We start from the raw sequence: 20,148 nt of genomic DNA, 5'->3' as shown, positions 1-20,148 counted from the left end.
CAATTTCATGCTTGTGATTGGTCTGTTCATATTTTCTGTTTCTTCCTGGTTCAGTCCTGGAAGGTCATACCTTTCTAAGAATTCTTCCATTTCTTCCAGGTTGTCCATTTTATTGGCATAGAGTTGCTTGTAGTAGTCTCTTAGGATGCTTTGTATTTCTGCGGTGTCTGTTGTAACTTCTCCTTTTTCATTTCTGATTTTATTGATTTGAGTCCTCTCCCTCTTTTTCTTGATGAGTCTGGCTAATGGTTTATCAATTTTGTTTATCTTCTCAAAGAACCAGCTTTTATTTGTATTGATATTTGCAATTGTTTTCTTTGTTTCTATTTCATTTATTTCTGCTCTGATCTTTCTGATTTCTTTCCTTCTCCCAACTTTGGGTTTTGTTTGTTCTTCTTTCTGTAGTTCCTTTAGGTGTAACGTTAGATTGTTTATTTGAGATTTTTCTTGTTTCTTGAGGTAAGCTTGTATAGCTATAAACTTCCCTCTTAGAACTGCTTTTGCGCATCCCATAGGTTTTGGGTCATCGTGTTTTCATTGTCAGTTGTCTCTAGGGTTTTTTGATTTCCTCTTTGATTTCTTCAGTGATCTCTTGGTTATTTAGCAACGTATTGTTTAGCCTCCATGTGTTTGTGTTTTTTACGTTTTTTTCACTGTGGAAAAAGACATAGTGTTGTGGTCAGAAAAGATGCCTGATATGATTTAAATTTTCTTAAATTTACTGAGGCTTGATTTGTGACCCAAGATGTGATCCATCCTGGAGAATGTTCCTTGTGTACTTGAGAAGAAATTGTAATCTGCTGTTTTTAGATGGAATGTCCTATAAATATCAGTTAAATCTATCTGGTCTATTGTGTCATTTAAAGCTTGTGTTTCCTTAGTAATTTTCTGTCTGGAAGATCTGTCCATTGGTGTAAGTGAGGTGTTAAAGTCCCCCACTATTATTGTGTTACCATCGATTTCCTCTTTTATAGCTGTTAGCAGAGTTGCCTTATGTATTGAGGTGCTCCTATGTTGGGTGCATATATATTTATAATTGTTATATCTTCTTCTTGGATTGATCCCTTGATCGTTATGTAGTGTCCTTCCTTGTCTCTTGTAACATTCTTTATTTTAAAGTCTCTTTTATCTGATATGAGAATTGCTACTCCAGCTTTCTTTTGATTTCCATTTGCATGGAATATCTTTTTCCATCCCCTCACTTTCAGTCTGTATGTGTCCCTAGGTCTGAGGTGGGTCTCTTGTAGACCGCATATATATGGGTCTTGTTTTTGTATCCATTCAGCAAGCCTGTGTCTTTTGGTTGGAGCATTTAATCCATTCACGTTTACAGTAATTATCCATGTGTATGTTCCTGTGACCATTTTGCTAATTGTTTTGGGTTTGTTTTTGTAGGTCCTTTTCTTCTCTTGTGTTTCCCACTTAGCGAAGTTCCTTTAGCATTTGGTGTAGGGCTGGTTTGGTGGTGCTGAATTCTCTTAGCTTTTGCTTGTCTGTAAAGCTTTGGATTTCTCCATTGAATGAGAGATCCTTGAGGATCTCTCAAGGATCCAATGAGATCCTTGCCGGGTAGAGTAATCTTGGTTCTAGGTTCTTCCCTTTCATCACTTTAAGTAAATCATGCCTCTTCCTTCTGGCTTGTAGAGTTTCTGCTGAGAAATCAGCTGTTAACCTTATGGGCTTTCCCTTGTATGTTATTTATCGTTTTTCCCTTGCTGCTTTCAATAATTTTTCTTTGTCTTTAATTTTTGCCAAGTTGATTACTGTGTGTCTCGGTGTGTTTCTCCTTGGGTTTATTCTGTATGGGACTCTCTGCACTTCCTGGACTTGGGTGGCTATTTCCTTTCCCATGTTAGGGAAGTTTTTGACTATAATCTCTTCAAATGTTTTCTCGGGTCCTTTCTCTCTCTCCTCTCCTTCTGGGACCCCTATAATGTGAATGTTGTTGCGTTTAATGTTGTCCCAGAGGTCTCTTAGGCTGTCTTCATTTCTTTTATTCTTTTTTCTTTAATGTGTTCCGCAGCAGTGAATTCCACCATTCTGTCTTCCAGGTCACTTATCCGTTCTTCTGCCTCAGTTATTCTGCTATTGATTCCTTCTAGTGTAGTTTTCATTTCAGTTATTGTATTGTTCTTCTCTGTTTGTTTGTTCTTTAATTCTTCTAGGTCTTTGTGAAACATGTTTGCATCTTCTCGATCTTTGCCTCCATTCTTTTTCTGAGGTCCTGGATCATCATCACTATCATTATTCTGAATTCTTTTTCTGGAAGGTTGCCTATCTCCATTTCATTTAGTTGTTTTTCTGGGGTTTTATCTTGTTCCTTCATATGGTACATAGCCCTGTGCCTTTTCATTTTGTCTGTCTTTCTGTGAATGTGGTTTTTGTTCCACAGGCTGCAGGATTGTAGTTCTTCTTGCTTCTGCTGTCTGCCCTCTGGTGGATGAGGCTATCTAAGAGGCTTGTGCAAGTTTCCTGATGGGAGGGACTGGTGGTGGGTAGAGCTGGCTGTTGCTCTGGTGGACAGAGCTCAGTAGAACTTTAATCTGCTTGACTGCTGATGGGTGGGGCTGGGTTCCCTCCCTGTTGGTTGTTTGGCCTGAGGCAACCGAACACTGGAGCCTACCTGGGCTCTTTGGTGGGGCTAATGGCGGACTCTGGGAAGGCTCTCACCAAGGAGTACTTCCCAGAACTTCTGCTGCCAGTGTCCTTGTCCTCACGGTGAGACACAGCCACCCCCCGCCTCTGCAGGAGACCCTCCAACACTAGCAGGTAGGTCTGGTTCAGTTTCCTATGGGGTTACTGCTCCTTCTCCCGGGTCCCGATGCACAGACTACTTTGTGTGTGCCCTCCAAGAGTGGAGTCTCTGTTTCTCCCAGTCCTGTCGAAGTCCTGCAGTCAAATCCTGCTAGCCTTCAAAGTCTGATTCTCTAGGAGTTCCTCCTCCCATTGCCAGACCCCCAGCTTCGGAAGCCTTATGTGGGGCTTAGAACCTTCACTCCAGTGGGTGGACTTCTGTGGTATAATTGTTCTCCAGTTTGTGAGTCACCCACCCAGCATTTATGGGATTTGATTTTATTGTGATTGCGCGCCTCCTGCCATCTCATTGTGGCTTCTCCTTTGTCTTTGGATGTGGGGTATCATTTTTGGTGAGTTCCAGTGTCTTCTTGTCGATTATTGTTCAGCATTTAGTTGTGATTCCAGTGTTGTCGCAAGAGGGTGTGAGAGCACGTCCTTCTACTCTGGCATCTTGAACCAATCAGTGTATAGATTCTTGTAAATTTTTTAAGTGCTGACAAAAATGTAGACTTTGATTATAGGGCATCAGTATACCGCTGCTGGTGTACTTTATCTTTGTAGCTTTTTCTCCAAACTCCGGAAACCCCCACAGATGTATATGTTTATTCACTTTTGCCAGAATTGGATTTCAAAATGATTTTATACTCAGGTTGTACATTATCCCAAAAAGAGCTTTACCCATCTCTGATTGCTAAAAGGGATCCTGTTCCCCATTTATTCTTACGCCTTATTTCTCCCATACATCATGAGGCAAAAGTCATCCAGCCTAAATAGCTGTCCCAGTGTGCTACTTCATGGTTTTGAGGAGGAATTGGATTTATTTTGAAGATACTTCAAACAAGGATTTCTCTGCTTTCTTCTCAACCAAAGAGGAAAGTGATCAACATTTTTGTACCTGTGAACTTATTCATGAAGGTCAAATCACACTGGTTTTTGGTACCTAACACCAAAAAAATCCCCCAAATTCCCTTGAGCAATATTTGCTACTCACCAGTTTCTAAAAAGCTTAATTTGAATTGCTTGTTGATGTTGTTTTCCTGATATTTGACTCTAATCAATAATAGAAAGTTCTTGCCCAGCGTTTCCAGAAATGAAGGAGCAATCCAGGTTTAATTACTGATTAAGAAAATCTCTGAGCCCACAGTAATAATGACCATCTTTTCTTACCTACTTAATGCCAGGCATTTCACATACATTATCTTTAATATTCAGAATAACTTTGTCTGGTGGTATACCAATGACGAACACTACTTTTCCCCAACAGAGCTTCAGGCAATGAGATCAAAGGGTCAGTTTTGATATCTGATCACTGCTAGGTTGGTGAACACAATACAGCTTTGGAACCCAAAGAGACTGGATGACTTTGGCACCACCCAGACAGCCCTCCCCCAGGAACCTGCCCCTCCCCTATGAAACTTGTAGCCTGGAGGAGCAGGGGTGGGCTTTCTTTGAATAGGCGGATCTCCAGGAAGAGGAGAGTGGCAGGGGCCACCACACATGCTCATCTCTTCTAAATTCACCAGTCAGATCAGCCACTCTCCCTCCACGGGGAAGAAGTGAAAGGGAGAATACCCAGAATTTTATTCCACTGGAGGTTCCAGCACATAGAAACATGAAGCCAGGGAAAAGGAGTTTACCCTTCCACAAAGAAACGAAGACTTCAAGGGGTCAAATGATTTGCCCAGGGTCAAAAGAAAGAGAAAGAGTGCAGATCTCCATCTGACCCTAAGCCTATGGTCTTCCCTACACACACTTCTCACTGGACTTGATTTTCATATTACAATGCAGATGATTCTGGCAACTCCTTTCCTAGCACTGTTCAGCTACCCCTTTAATGAAACTGGGTCTGAGTCAAGGTATGAATCCTCTCTCTTTCACTTATCAGCTAGGTTATAGTAGCTAAATCCTTTAACTGTGAACTTACCATTTTATTTTCTGTACATAGTGGCAGTATTCCAAAGATTGCCAGTTCAAAGTGCAGTAAAGTTTGTATAAGTACTTTGTGAGTCTCTAAAGTGATAAACAAATATCTGGTAAACTTATTGCTACCCTGAGGAAGAGAAAAACATGCAAAGGCTGAAAACAGCTGGTCCTCATCACCTCCTGCCTGAAGCAGTGCACCATTCGACCTGGTTTCCTTGTCTCCTGCCTGTCTTTGTTTCTTCCTTTTATTTTCCTGGACTTATGTTCGTAAATCGCCACTGTTAATTTCCCACTCTTTAATGGTGCCTATTGCCTCTCCCATCAAGTCTGAAATACTCTGCCCTGTTTCCAGATCTGTCATCATTCTCATGTCCCGTCATTTCCCAGGATGGACCCTCATTCCATCTAACTGACCCTGCTTTGTTCAATTTCTACTTTCCTGCTTCTATTCTAGCTCCCCCTGTTCTATGCCCGTTGGCCACACTTCCACTTCACCCATTTACGTGGTTGATCACAATAAGCTAGGCAGACACTGCTGGCTCTTCATATTAGCTTATTTACAAACTCCTTTAGGGATATAATATTATGCCCATTTTCCAGATGGGGAAACTGAGGCTACATGAGGAGAGGTTTACTTGCCCAGAGTCCTTGTGAGCAGTATGACTAAAACATAAACCCAGATGTTCTAATTACAGCTGCCTCTCTGTTAAAATCCTCTTTCTTTATGGCTCTGCTTCCTCAGGCCATTGATTTCACTCTTTTGTAAATCCCATCCCACCATTTAGCCATTGATTATATGTCTCATCACACTGACTGCTTCACAGTACAATGTGGAACAAGCTTCTTGTCTCCCTAAATATAGTTTTGTATACATTGTTTTTGTGTGTTTCCCCCGGTACCTAACACTACAGTGCTTGAATGAGAATAAGTGTACATTTTGACTGAATGACGGAGAAACCTGAAGACAGAATATCTGCCAAGAGGGTGTTTTGAAGCAGCAGCACCCCTTCTTTCCCCCTCAGAGTTGGCAGGCACTGGAGTGATTATTGCCCACAGTAGAGCCACTTGATAGCCGAATGCCAAGTAAATACTTTGCCTACAAGGTGTGTAGTTCTCAGTGTACTTTCAATAACAACTTCTTCAGTACTGCCAAGGAAATTAGTTGTGGTTTCCCCTTTTCATAGATTTGCTAGCTTCCCAAGGTCAGTTTGCAGGGCGAGGCTGGAAGTGACACCAGGGGAGCACGTCCAGGCCGTGCTGCCCCGTGGAGCATGGCAGACTCACGTGGGCCACGTTGTTCTCAGAAGCATTGCCTCCACTTACTGTGGCGATACCAATAGTTTGGGAAGGTTGGTAACCTAGAAACCAAGATGTGCAGGGCTTATGCACACAGAGAAAACCACTGGCGCCCAGCATGTTTGTTTACCCTTTTGGAGTTTGAACGCCTGGTGTGTTATTTCCCTGTTCTCTCTCTAATTTGTCACTCCGCCATGTGTGTTCTGTGCCTATTAATCAAAGGCATACAGGACATTTTGCTTTTCAAAGTACATTTTCTTTTTTGCTTCTACTTTCCCCCCCAAAACATTCCATCATCAAAAAGAACACCTTGCTTCCTTTTCTTTCTCCCACGTTTCGGCTTTAGAAGGAAGCCCTAGTCTTTATCAGACCTGTGACACCCTAGCCCCTGACACCACGTTCCTCATTCCCACCGGAAGAAGCTGAGGTTAAACATGTCTTGCTTTTCTTTAAGTATTTGTTGAGAGTACTCAGAAGCCTGACCACTCAGTCTCCTTTTGCTCCAGGTTCTGAAGCACCTGAGAAATAAACACAAGATTAACGTGAGAATTCAAATATGTCATCTAATTTATTACTGGTAAAGTTGGATTAGGGAATGTAATGGGATCCCAAGAGAAAGTGAGATTTCCCACTCCTGTGGCCCTGAAATGCACTTGTGCTTCTAACAAGAGATGGGACAGCTAGAGGCCCAGAGGCGTAGCCACTTCACTTGGCTGCAGGCCTGGCAGGCAGGCAGAGGGAGAGAGGGGGAGAGAAACAGAGAGACTGCCTTGACCTCTGGCATTATCACTCCTTTTTTGATGTCAAAGAAAAAAAGTGGAAGCTTCATCTTTGTGCCTCCAAGAGAGCAGAGGTTCCCAATTTCTGGCAGAAGAAAGAAATATGGAAAGAGAAAAACATGTAACTTTTTCTACTTGATATACATTTTCTTGCAAGTGTAAGTCACTTTGAAAATAATGGACATAGCAGTAGGATGTCTGCTTCAATATACTTAATTAATCAGTCTTTCTTAGTCTCAAATTGAAATTTTCTGTACAGACGCCTACCATATGGAAATAAAAATTAGTTTGAACTGAAAAATTATGAAAATTCTATACATGAAGACTTGTGAGATACAGCCAAAACAGTGCATAGAAGGATATTTATAGTTTCGATGACTTACATCAAAAAACAGAAAGCCTAAAGTTAATGTTCTAATTCTCCAACTTAGGTAGTTTGGAAAGGAAGAGAAGATTAAATTCAAAAAAGTAGAAAGGAGGAAAAATAAGCATAAAAGCAGTAAGTACTGATGTGATAAAAAACAAATGTAATATAGTGAATTAATAAAGTGAAAAACACCAGGACTCTGAAAAGACTAAGGAAATCGAAGAACTCCTGGCAAAAGCAGTTGAAAATTCTAGAATAGGTAAAAACAAATAAATAGAAGTAAGAATGGTAAAAAAAAAAAAAAAAAAAAAAAAAGCATATAACCATAGATGTTGCAAATATTAAAGAAATTAAGGAAGATATCTTGTAAGGCACCTTTAGGCCAGTAAATTTGAAAACTTAGGTAAAATAGATAAATCCCTAGGAAATAACACAACCTTTAAAAAATTGGTTCAAAAAGAAATTGAGGACCTAAGTAGTCCTATCATCTTTAAAGAAATTGAATCAGTAGTTAAAATCTTTCCATTAAGAAAAAAAAATTAGTGGCCCCATACAGCTTTAGAAACAAGTTATACCAACATTCGAAGAATGGGTTAGTTCTAATAATACATGAACTTTTCCAGGGAATAGAAAGGGAACTGGTTTCTCAACCCAGTTTTTGAAGCTAGCCAATTTGATAGCAAAATAAGACAGGGAGAGGATCAGAAAGTTAAATTACAGGCCAGTCTTACTAAAGAACATAGATGCAGGTGCTTTTTGGTTCTGTGCTATAAAAAATTTTGAAACAATCCCTCAGGGGATACTCTTTGTCTAAGCCAGTCCTGAACTGGGGAGCCAGGAACCCAATGTACATTCCAAGTCAAGAACACCTAGGTCAGATTTATTAAGATTTGAATTCCAAATAGTTGTGTTTCTCCTTAGACTGTATCATGCAATAGAGAATGTACATGTTTATTTTGATCTCATGGTTCTTTCGCTTTTTTTAATGATATTCACTTTTCTGTTATTCTTTTTTCCTTATTCTTAAAGCTACTTGGGAGCCCTCAGCGTCTCTGTGATTTGGCAGGACCCAGCTCCACTGAACCCGAATCCAAAAAAAGATCAATTTCAAAAAGAAAGTCTCATCTGGATCTTCTCAAACTGTAAGATGCATTCTCATTTTGGGTCTGTATTGATTGGTGAAGACTGCTTCTCTGAATATTCTTAACGTTGTTTCCAAATCCCTGAAATTGTTTGAATCTATATTATATGAAATGAGACTAATAATGTACCTGCAGGCCATAGGAGAAGTCTCATCTCAATTTATTAGAATCATATAACTTCCCATATTTTCGTATTGACTTCAAGAAAAAAGTGTACCAAATGAAATGTCCAAAAATTCTTCAAGGGGTTATTTTAGGGAAAAACTGTTTGATTTACAGTACTGTAGCTATATGATTCCTTTACATATAGCCCCTCTAGGAAATGGAATCTTATCTGATTTGTAATAGTTGTAGTCACATGCATCTCTTCAGAAATACAGTTCTTTTATAGAGGAAGGTCCATATTATCCCATAGCCATTATAAATGTCTTCTCTTTGGAAAACTGAACATAATACAAAAGTGAGATGATTCTGTGCCTGTCCTTGTGAAGATTATAAATTCCCATCCACAATCTTTATTTGTACTCAAATAAACCAGCCAACTGAGAGTGTGTTTCAAGGTGGGCCACTTTCCAGCCTTAGCATGTTTGTTTCACTTATTGTTCATTTTATTTTTTTGCCCAGATTTCATGTAAATTACAGTATCTGTTTTGAATACTAGACTGTTCACCAGTCTAACAATTCTTACTCATTTTGGAGCATTTTTCTATGTTTCGTGTATTGACGCCGTCTTCTCCTTTGAACGCTTTCAGCATCATGGATGGCATGACCGAGGCGTGCATCAAGGGTGGCATCGAAGCCTGCTATGCTGCCGTGTCCTGCGTCTGCACCTTGCTTGGGGCCTTAGAAGAGCTCAGCCAGGGCAAGGGCTTGAGCGAAAGTCAGGTCCAGCTGCTGCTTCTGCGCCTGGAGGAGCTGAAGGACGGGGCCGAGTCGAGCCGAGACTCCATGGAGATCAACGAGGCTGACTTCCGCTGGCAGCGGCGAGTCCTGTCCTCGGAACACACGCCCTGGGAGTCGGGGAACGAGCGGAGCCCTGACATCAGCATTAGCGTTACCACGGACACGGGTCAAACCACTTTGGAAGGAGAGTTGGGTCAGACCACACCCGAGGACCACCCCGAAAACCACAAGAATGGCCTCAAGTCGCCAGCCATCCAGGAGGGCAAGGAGACTCTGAGTAAAGTGTCAGAACCAGAAGCCGCGGACCAGCCAGATGTGGTTCAGAGGAGCCACATGGTTGCCTACCCCGATATAACTAACTTCCTGTCCGTTGACTGCAGGATGAGGTCCTACGGATCCAGGTACAGTGAGAGCAATTTCAGCGTAGACGACCAAGACCTCTCTCGGACAGAATTTGATTCCTGTGATCAGTACTCGATGGCAGCAGAAAAGGACTCGGGGAGGTCTGATGTGTCGGACATCGGGTCCGACAACTGTTCTCTAGTTGACGAGGAGCAGACCCCCCGGGACTGCCTGGGCCACAGGTCCCTGCGGGCTGCGGCTCTGTCTCTCAAGCTACTGAAGAACCAGGAAGCCGATCAGCACAGCGCCCGGCTGTTCGTGCAATCCCTGGAGAGCCTCCTGCCGCGCCTCCTGGCCCTGCCCAGCGTGGAAGAGGTGGACGCGGCCCTCCAGAACTTTGCCTCCACCTTCTGCTCAGGTGTGTAAATCATTTTTTGCTACATAGTCAACAAGAATATTCAGAACATCTTGCTTAAGGGGCCGTTACCAGCGTGCGTGAAGTTTGAAGTGCTCAGAGCATCTTAATGAGTCTTTGGGTTTCTTATATTTAAAGAGAGCAAAGGAACGTAACTTACTGGTGGTGGTTTGTTTGAAGCGCACAGCAGTTGATGGCTGGAATACACTGTGAGGTTGATAAAGTTGTATGGTGCAGAGTAAAGGGTAAGAGGTAACTGCATTCTAGAAAGCTGCTGCTGACTGAAACAAAATGACAATCTGTGATTCTCAAAACACTGAATTCTTCCTACGCTTCTACGCCTTGATGTCTACAAATCATAGAGCACTGCACTTTTGGTTTATTGACATGTAAATTATTTCAAATGAGGTCTTGGAGCAGATGCAGGCTGTTCTTGAACTTCAAACGGTGTGTGTGTGATACTCCAGTATACTATGGCAACATCACATTCTCCAATCTCAGACCCTTCCTGTCTGTCAAATGTCAACACTGTGACCCAGACCGTAATTTAAACAGGAGTGCCGTGGGCATCTTGGCCAAAGTATACCAAAGAGTTATACTAGTTTTATTGAAGGGCAGAAGATCGTCACCTAGGATTTTGGTGGAGGAAGGAGATAAAGAATACAGGGTAGCAGCATTTCACACAGGGAATAATTAATTTAAAGATTGTTTTCTTGAAAGGTACTCATAAAGGGAGAACCCAGCTTTTTCCTTTCTATGTAGGGAAAACCCCAGTTCTTTCCTGTTGTGTTTCTTCCCTCTTTTATGGGTCGCACAGAACACTGTACTTCTGATGCTTCTGGTCATCAAATGTGTGGAAGTTTTCCCCCAAAACAACAAGCAAGCCTCTGACACCAGCTGGGTGTCCTACAATTTAACTCAGTTCTGACGCTACCTACCTGCTACCCCCACTACAGACACCAGCTGCAAGGCCAGGTAACACAAGTTACCTGTGCTTCTGACAGACTGGCTATAAATCAGAGGTTCCCATGACCCCCTCCTTAGGTTTGCTTAATTTGCTAGAATAGCTCACAGAACTCAGGGAAACACTCACTTTTATTTACCAGTTTACAAAAGGATATGATAAAGGATACAGATGAACGGCCAGATGAAGAGATACGTAGGGTGAGGTCTGGGAGGGTCCTGAGCGCAAGAGCTTCTGTCCCCATAGAGTTGGGGTGTGTCACCCTCCCGGTGTGGATGTGTCCAGCAACCTGGAATCTTCCTGAAGCCCCTACTATTGGGATTTTATGGAGGCTTCCTCATGCAGGCATGATCAGTTATTAACTCCATTTTCAGCACCTCGCCCCTTTCTCGACGATGGGGTGATGGGGGTGGAACCAAAAATTCTTTACTCCCATCGAGGAGTCATCCAGGAGCCCACCCAGAGTCGCCTCAAAACTTTAAAACAAAACATCTTTAAAACAAAAGGTGCTCTTCGTGTTCTTATTGCTTAGGAATTTACAAGAGTTTTAGGAGTCCTGGGTCATGGTTGAGATCAAAGACACATATTAGAACAAGAGATGCTCCTAGTGTTCTTATCACTTAGGAAACCACAAGGGTTTTAGGAGCTCTGTGCCAGGAACTGGGGGCAGAGACCAATGTATATATTTTCTATTATCTCACAGCGCTACAGAAAGAAAGCAATTAATGGATGCAAAAACTTTATGGCAGGAATAATTGATTGCCTGACCCCAGGGTGATCAACTGTGCCTTCCCCTGAAATTCAAGGGTCTCTTGACCACAGGATATTGAGGTGCATGGACCTCCCTGGGCCTGTGCTCAGGACTAGAAAGGACTGACCCTGAGGACCAACATAGAACCGTCAAAAGCCAAGATCACCGCTTGCTCTTCCACCACTGAGTTTTTTTTTTTTTTTAATAATTTCACTTATTTATTTATTTATTTTTTGGCTGTGTTGGGTCTTCGTTTCTGTGCGAGGGCTTTCTCTAGTTGCGGCAAGCGGGGCCCACTCTTCATCGCGGTGCGCGGGCCTCTCACTATCGCAGCCTCTCTTGTTGTGGAGCACAGGCTCCAGACGCGCAAGCTCAGTAGTTGTGGCACACGGGCTTAGTTGCTCCGCGGCATGTGAGATCTTCCCAGACCAGGGCTCGAACCCGTGTCCCCTGCATTGGCAGGCGGATTCTCAACCACTGCGCCACCAGGGAAGCCCCCCACCACTGAGCTTTGAACATGTGTTTGTCGTGATACTTCCTACATTTGTCTACCCCATTTTTGATCTTCTAACAAATAACACATCACACACAAATACAAAAAAAAATTCTAGCCCAGTTCCTGGAACTTGGTAGAAGGGACTGCTGTGTTGTTAAAAGGGAGCTTAGGTATCTTTAAGAAGCTGATCAGATTGTTCTTTGTCAAAAGGACAAAAAAAAACACTTTGATCCAGGTATATTTAAGGAAGAACATTTTTTAATATGAGAATGATCCAATACTGTAGCAGCAAGCACCAGCAGAGATACAGCACCTCTAATCCTGGACTGCTCAGTAACTCTCTGACCTACCTAGTGGTTAGAAGAGATGCATATAATTTCTCAACTTTCCTAACTGCACTGTGATTCTTTTTAAGGCATGAAAATACCAATTTTTAAGGCTACCCAACATTTTTTCTCAATATTTTTCTTTTTGGAATTAGATACAAAAAATAGAGTTTGGATATTTGATTTGTGTGAGGGAATATACACACACACCAAAAAATCATGTTTCATTGAAAAATTAGAAAAATGTATAAATACTCTTCTTAAAAATTATATTTCTCCCTAATATCTTTTATACCACCATCATTAGATTTTATAATCTTTTATTGAACATTCCCAGTGTATGTATTTTGTGTATGTCTTTTTTGTTTCTTTCCCTCCCTCCCTCCCTCCCTCTCTCTCTCTCTCTCTCTCTCTCACACACACACACACACACACACACACACACACGCAAGTGCTTCTTCAGTCAACATTTATAGAGAAACTTTACTGTGCTATGTCCTAAGGGTGCAAGATATGCATGATTTATCCTCAATAAATATTTATTGACTGTAGATTGATGAACTTGCTTTTTGGTTCCTAAAGCTATGAATAGTTCATATGCTGAAAGAATCAAGGGTAAAGCCTGAGTTGGAAGGAGTTTGGTAGGGCCTCTGATCCTGTGCCTCTTCCCAGCTGGAAGCATTCTTGCAGGGAGGAGCTTGGCAGCCTGCTCTGACCAGCTTGATGTGCCTGGTGCCAAGGCAGAGAGTCTGGCACCCATCAGTGATCCCCCAAAACAGCTGTGTATCAGATCACAGCACTGCCCCTGGTTGCAGTAATGATGGCCTTGAGTCATCAAGAAATGGTAAAATTATATTTAGGCCCTTCTATTTAAAGTTAAAATTATCCATACAAAATAACTCGGCGGCAGAAGTTTCAGCATTTAAGTATGTAAGATTCAGCTCTCAGATAAATTCATGTTTACAAACAACATCCCCTAGTAATTCCAGATTAAATGAGTTGTCACAGTGGTAAAGAATGACTTCCAAAGGGCCTGCCTCATTTCCTGTGAGAATTAGGAAACATAATCCTAGCAAAGTCTTTTTACAAAATTTGAAGCAAAGCCTCACATTTGTGTTTTTGTGTCTTTCAAATCAATACTTATTTGTAGCACGTGCACAACAGCACTTTTGTGAATGTTTTATGTGACCAGAATGTGGCCCCATCAATGTTGCAAACTGCTCAACTTTTAGAGGTCTATAAAATGTCCCGTCAGACCCAACATGCTGTGACACTAATTTTTACATGTAGAAATCAATACATTGAAAAGAGACTTCAAAATCTTTCGGTTGTTTCCAAATGCAGTTTTTAGTGATTGTCTCTAACCAAATTGTTAGTCATTTGTCTTTTTGATTCTGGTGACCTCCACAGCGCTTTTACCAGTTAGGAGTTGGTCTCTGTATCTGAATTACAGACCCGTCACTCTGTGGTCCTGCTGCCAATGAGCTGATTCTCTTCAGTTACCACTATGGTTTAGTGGTTTAGTGGCTCACACTGACTGTCGCTGTGGGTCAGCCGAAGCGACTGGATGCTGGGTCCACGTCTGGCCTGAGGCAGAGCTCTCCCTCCCTTGCACATGTCACCTCCAAGATGAAAGATGAGTGAAAGAGAAACATCTGTACCTGTGAGACAAGGGGATGGCAGATTTCCTTTGTTCACCCAAGAGAAAGTTATGAAAGCCAAAACAGGAGAAGGGGAGAAGAGAAAGAGTCTCCCAGAGTCATAACCCAGATATTTTACTCATTATTAACTTCTCTGTCAAAAGCTTCAAACCTTATTTTCCCCAAAACTCCCATCGAGCATTTGTCCCTGACTTGTTAGCAGGGTCTGCCCTCCTGGCTAAGGTCAGCCTCACTTGGTATTTCTCAGGGGCTCCTGTCCTCCCAACAGCTAACATACAGTTGAAATGAGCCTCCTGAATTCCACATGATTCAGGGGAGCTTTTTCTTCGAAAGCAATTAAAGTTTCTTCTGGTGGGGAAGTTTGAAAACCTTCAGACAAACATGTGTTTTATAGAGATGGTATTGGATGTGAGCTGTGATAGCTGCCGCAATGCGTCTGATTCTGCATAGAGCAAAGTGGCATCTGTGTAAGGTGCTCCTTGGGGACCAGAAAGCAAGAGCCAACCTCCCACAGCCATTGACAGAGGGGCACGGGCATGTGGCTTTGGGATTGCTGTTCCTTAGACTGGTGGTGTTTGGTGAGGATCTTGAGACTGACTGTGACCAAGTGTGAGGCTTATTGCAAGCAACCTGATATTTATGAAGTACCAAATTTCGTAAAAGGTAGTAGAGCTAGTATGAATCTCAATTGTGCAAGAAATATCTATTTATTTAAATTAAAACAAATCTGCCTCCAGACCTCCAGCCTGCCTAACTGGTCAGACATTTGATCTTTGCTAGCCCTCAGGTCCCCATGCCAGGGTAAAACTAGAAGTGGGAGCTTATGTGGGATCTGGATAGGGAGGCCCCTCACCTCTCACGTCACCAGTGTGCCCCCGTTGTCCCACTTCACAGCCTTTCTGGGAGGTCCCGTGATTTTTCTACCTCCCTGCCAGGGTGGGGCCTGGAATGTTCTGGCAAGGCTGGGGGCCCCCATGCACATCCTGTGTCCTCCTCCGGGGTCCTGCCAACCCTCCAGGTGCTGCCAGGTAGCAGGGAGCCGCAGACCTCCATCCCCTGCCCAGCCAGGGCATCTCCCTTCTCTTCCTCATTGCTTCCTCCTCCCATCACCTTCCGGAAATGGACCATAGCCTCTGGAAGAAGCTCTGACTTTGTGAATATAGAACCAGAAGGCAAGTATGTTGTTGCCAGCTTCAGGTTTTGGCCCTATGATTTAAACACCCCAAAAGGTGATAATGCAGATTTATCTCAGTACCTTTGTGGAAAACAGAAGGTAAAATACAGGTAGAAAACCTCGCCTCTACCAGTTAGGATTAGGTTTGTTTGCATAGAGTAGGAAACTCAACTAATTACTTAAGAAAGAAAGATTCATTAACTTCCCCCTACATTGAGTCTCAGGTAGGCCGTCCAGTGCTCTGTGATGTTCTGGGACTCGGGCCCGTCTTGTCTTTGGAAGATATTTTGGCTACATCTATCAAACTTAATATATGTATTTATTCTGCTTTTAGGAACATATCCCACAGATATTCTTACGGAAGTGTTATTTCATCATTTCATCCTTTTTCATAATTGAAAAAATATCAGTGTCTACCAATAAAACATTAATTAAATAAATCACAATACAATCATGCAGTGGTATATGCACAGTTATTAAAAAAGAATGAGGCAGATCTGTAAGTGCCAATATCAAGAGATGTCTAAGGTATATTGTTTAGAAAACACCTAGTTGCAGTATAATGTATGTCATATGATCTTGTCTGTGATTGTATTTCCACATAATACACAGAAGAAAGTGAGTCTTTTTGGGAGGGGCCTCATTGGGGCTTGGGAGAAGCAGGGTTATTGTTTATATTGTTTATACTCTTCAGTACTGTTAAATGTTTTACATCAAGTATTTAATGTTTACTTTAAAAAGAAACATTAAATTATCTTAGACATGGAAGGTACTTTTCAAGGTCATTTTATGCTAATCTTGTATCCAGTCTTGCACTGGTAACCAGTCAAGCAAGTGATCCATCCTCCTGTTGCTGACAGTAAAGGACATCTTAATCATAGACAGAGAATGAACTTGAGTTACAGATAAGTAGAAAAAAAACCAAATAGCCAGAATATGTTAAAGGTCATAGTTACTATAATTTGTCACCCCAAATTCAATAACACTTCAATGAGACCAATCAGAAGGATGAATGAAAATAGAGGATCTGTTAGGAACATGATAGATTGGGATCTTTTCCCAACATTAGAAGCAAGTACAGTGTGGCAGAGTGCAAAAAGCCTGGAGTTTGGGCACAAAAGACCTTTGCCAATTTCTAGCTGTGTAACTTTGGGCAAATTACTTAACATTTTCTTTTTTAATTAATTTATTTATTTTTATATTTATTTTTGGCTGTGTTGGGTCTTCGTTTCTGTGCGAGGGCTTTCTCTAGTTGCGGCAAGCGGGGGCCACTTTTCATCGCGGTGCGCGGGCCTCTCACTATCGCGGCCTCTCTTGTTGCGGAGCACAGGCTCCAGACGCACAGGCTCAGTAGTTGTGGCTCACGGGCCTAGTTGCTCCGTGGCATGTGGGATCTTCCCAGACCAGGGCTCGAACCCGTGTCCCCTGCATTGGCAGGCAGATTCTCAACCACTGTGCCACCAGGGAAGCCCTACTTAACATTTTCAAGTTACTTTCCTCACTGGTAAAATAAAGTGGGGCATCTGATATATAATATATCAAATTTATATATATATATATATAGATATATATTATATATCAAATGAAATAATGTATGAGAAGAGATTGGTCCTGGAAAATAGAAAGCATTTAATAAATTGCACCTATCATGTTATTTGCATTATTAATATCACCAGTGAACTACATCTGGTAAATCAAGAAAATTATCTTCCTTAAATTAATAGATTATACCTTCTTTTGTTTTATTGTCAAATTTGCCAGTTCTTTGTAAGAAATTAATCTGCATAGAGATATACGCCAGTACCAACAGATTGCTCCTAACACGTCTAACAAATTATTTCAGAACTCGGCATAGCCACCAGCGGTGACTTCCAGGGCTTTGTCACACCTCTGCTAATGATTTGGGTCTTCATGCCAGCAGATACATTAGCTTTTTTCACTTTCAGCATCTGAGCATGTGCTCAGGTTCCAAAACATATTCCAAGGTAAATAGTTGGTTTCAAATTTTAAGAGAAATTATTACTGATGTCTAAGATCAAAGCCACTTGCGGATTCTTTCTTTTTTCCCCCCTGGTTCATAGACCCCAATATTCCTTTCACCTGTGATCCAGGGTAGTTAAATACCCAGCAACACTGCGTGCTGCTTTCTGTGTACTGTGGAAGAAGACTGCTCTTGTGCTTAATCTACTCCAGAGAACTGGAACCAACGCACCAGGACCTTAAGAGGGTAGAGTATTCCTATGGACCATCAGGGCCAAGACACACTGCCCGTGTCCTGACCAAGGATTTCATTTAAAAACCCACTCTCAACTCGACCTTCCTTTTATAAATGCCCCTCAGCCCATGATTCCAAAGTACTCTCAGTAAAAGAATCTCGTAAGGCAGCTGCAAAGTTCTCACCGAACTCTATACGGAAGGCAAAGGGAATGCCTAATCTTTGCCTGCCTTGGTGGTTTCGTTGGGATAATAGACATACTTACTCCCACCAAAGAATGTTTACACTGTTCTCAAATAGAGCAGAGGTCTTAACGTTTTCTCAGCTTTGAAAGCTTCTTCTGATTCTTATCTTCTTACCAGCATATTCATTAAGAAGTTCACAGATATATAAGTAACCATTCCAGTTAGACATTTGTATTTCCTACTTATTTGACCGATAATTTTTGAGAATTTTTTTTTTTTTTAATTTTTGAGAATTTTTGCACTTCATGTAAGAGGCACATTTTTTTTTTTTAAGAGGCACATTTTTGATTAAAGGATAATTTTAGACATGCTCTGAAGAGTATATAGGTGCGTGTCGTTTGCATGCACATATTCAGGATGGGCTGTTTCACCAACATCCCTACATCCAGCCTCAGAGTGTTTGTAGGAACAAGTGTAGCACTGGGGCGGACATAGGACCAGATTAGGAGAAGCAGGCTTGGGTAATTTTTGTCACCCCAAGCTGTCTGTGAAAGTTTGAACTAGGCATCAACTCTCTCTGGCTGAATGAGGCCATCTTTAGAGCATGAGGTATCACTGGTTTTTGTTTTTAGTTAATTTATGAAAAAAAACAGGAGCCTTTCAAAGTGAAAACCATACTATGAAATATAAAAGAATGTTTCAAAACAATAGCTGGGGGGAAACCAATAACTATTTTTTTATGTATATTTTGAAACTGTTTCCTCATTAACAGCTTTTATTTATTTATTTATTTATTTAATTTATTTATTTAATCAGTCATCAATTTTATACACATCAGTGTATACATGTCAATCCCAATCGCCCAATTCAGCACACCACCATCCCCACCCCACCGCAGTTTTCCCCCCTTGGTGTCCATACGTTTGTTCTCTACATCTGTGTCTCAACTTCTGCTCTGCAACCCGGTTCATCTGTACCATTTTTCTAGGTTCCACATACATGCGTTAATATACGATATTTGTTTTTCTCTTTCTGACTTACTTCACTCTGTATGACAGTCTCTAGATCCATCCACGTCTCAACAAATGACTCAATTTCGTTCCTTTTTATGGCTGAGTAATATTCCATTGTACCTATGTACCACAACTTCTTTATCCATTCGTCTGCTGATGGGCATTTAGGTTGCTTCCATGACCTGGCTACTGTAAATACTGCTGCAATGAACATTGGGGTGCATGTGTCTTTTTGAATTATGGTTTTCTCTGGGTATATGCCCAGTAGTGGGATTGCTGGATCATATGGTAATTCTATTTTTAGTTTTTTAAGGAACCTCCATACTGTTCTCCATAGTGGCTGTATCAATTTACATTCCCACCAACAGTGCAAGAGGGTTCCCTTTTCTCCACACCCTCTCCAGCATTTGTTGTTTGTAGATTTTCTGATGATGCCCATTCCCACTGGTATGAGGTGATACCTCATTGTAGTTTTGATTTGCATTTCTCTAATAATTAGTGATGTTGAGCATCTTTTCATGTGCTTCGTGGCCGTCTGTATGTCTTCTTTGGAGAAATGTCTGTTTAGGTCTTCTGCCCATTTTTGGATTGGGTTGTTTGTTTCTTTAATATTGAGCTGAATGAGCTGTTTATATATTTTGGAGACTAATCCTTTGTTGATTCATTTGCAAATATTTTCTCCCATTCTGAGGGTTGTCTTTTCGTCTTGTTTATGGTTTCCTTTGCTGTGCAAAAGCTTTGAAGTTTCATTAGGTCCCACTTGTTTATTTTTGTTTTTATTTCCATTACTCTAGGAGGTGGATCAAAAAAGATCTTGCTGTGATTTATGTCAAAGAGTGTTCTTCCTATGTTTTCCTCTAAGAGGTTTAGAGTGTCCAGTCTTACATTTAGGTCTCTAATCCATTTTGAGTTTATTTTTGTGTATGGTGTTAGGGAGTATTCTAATTTCATTCTTTTACATGTAGCTGTCTAGTTTTCCCAGCACCACTTATTGAAGAGGCTGTCTTTTCTCCATTGTATATCTTTGCCTCCTTTGTCATAGATTAGTTGACCATAGTTGTGTGTGGGTTTATCTCTGGGCTTTCTATCTTGTTCCATTGATCTATGTTTCTGTTTTTGTGCCAGTACCATATTGTCTTCATTACTGTTGCTTTGTAGTATAGTCTGAAGTCAGGGAGTCTGATTCCTCCAGCTCCGTTTTTTTCCCTCAAGACTGCTTTGGCTATTTGGGGTCTTTTGTGTCTCCATACAAATTTTAAGATGATTTGTTCTAGTTCCGTAAAAAATGCCATTGGTAATTTGATAGGGATTGCATTGAATCTGTAGAGTGCTTTGGGTAGTATAGTCATTTTCACAATATTGATTCTTCCAATCCAAGAACATGGTATATCTCTCCATCT

The 20,148-nt window shown here is 41.4% G+C and overlaps 1 protein-coding gene across 2 annotated transcripts in view; it reads left to right on the top strand.

The window, feature by feature from the left end:
* ARFGEF3 (ARFGEF family member 3) overlaps nucleotides 1-20,148 on the top strand; it is a 195,354-nt gene that overhangs the window by 101,725 nt on the left and 73,481 nt on the right. For both annotated transcript variants that reach the window (XM_068551232.1, XM_068551231.1), the window contains 2 exons: nucleotides 8,191-8,303; nucleotides 9,056-9,966. In XM_068551232.1, the coding sequence (XP_068407333.1) occupies nucleotides 8,191-8,303; nucleotides 9,056-9,966 (1,024 nt within the window). The remainder of the gene's footprint in view (nucleotides 1-8,190; nucleotides 8,304-9,055; nucleotides 9,967-20,148) is intronic.

Source organism: Eschrichtius robustus, chromosome 9, assembly GCF_028021215.1.
Source record: "Eschrichtius robustus isolate mEscRob2 chromosome 9, mEscRob2.pri, whole genome shotgun sequence".
Classification (NCBI taxonomy): Eukaryota; Metazoa; Chordata; class Mammalia; order Artiodactyla; family Eschrichtiidae; genus Eschrichtius; species Eschrichtius robustus.
Note: the sequence above shows the minus strand (reverse complement) of the source record. Positions and strands in the feature narration are given on the sequence as shown.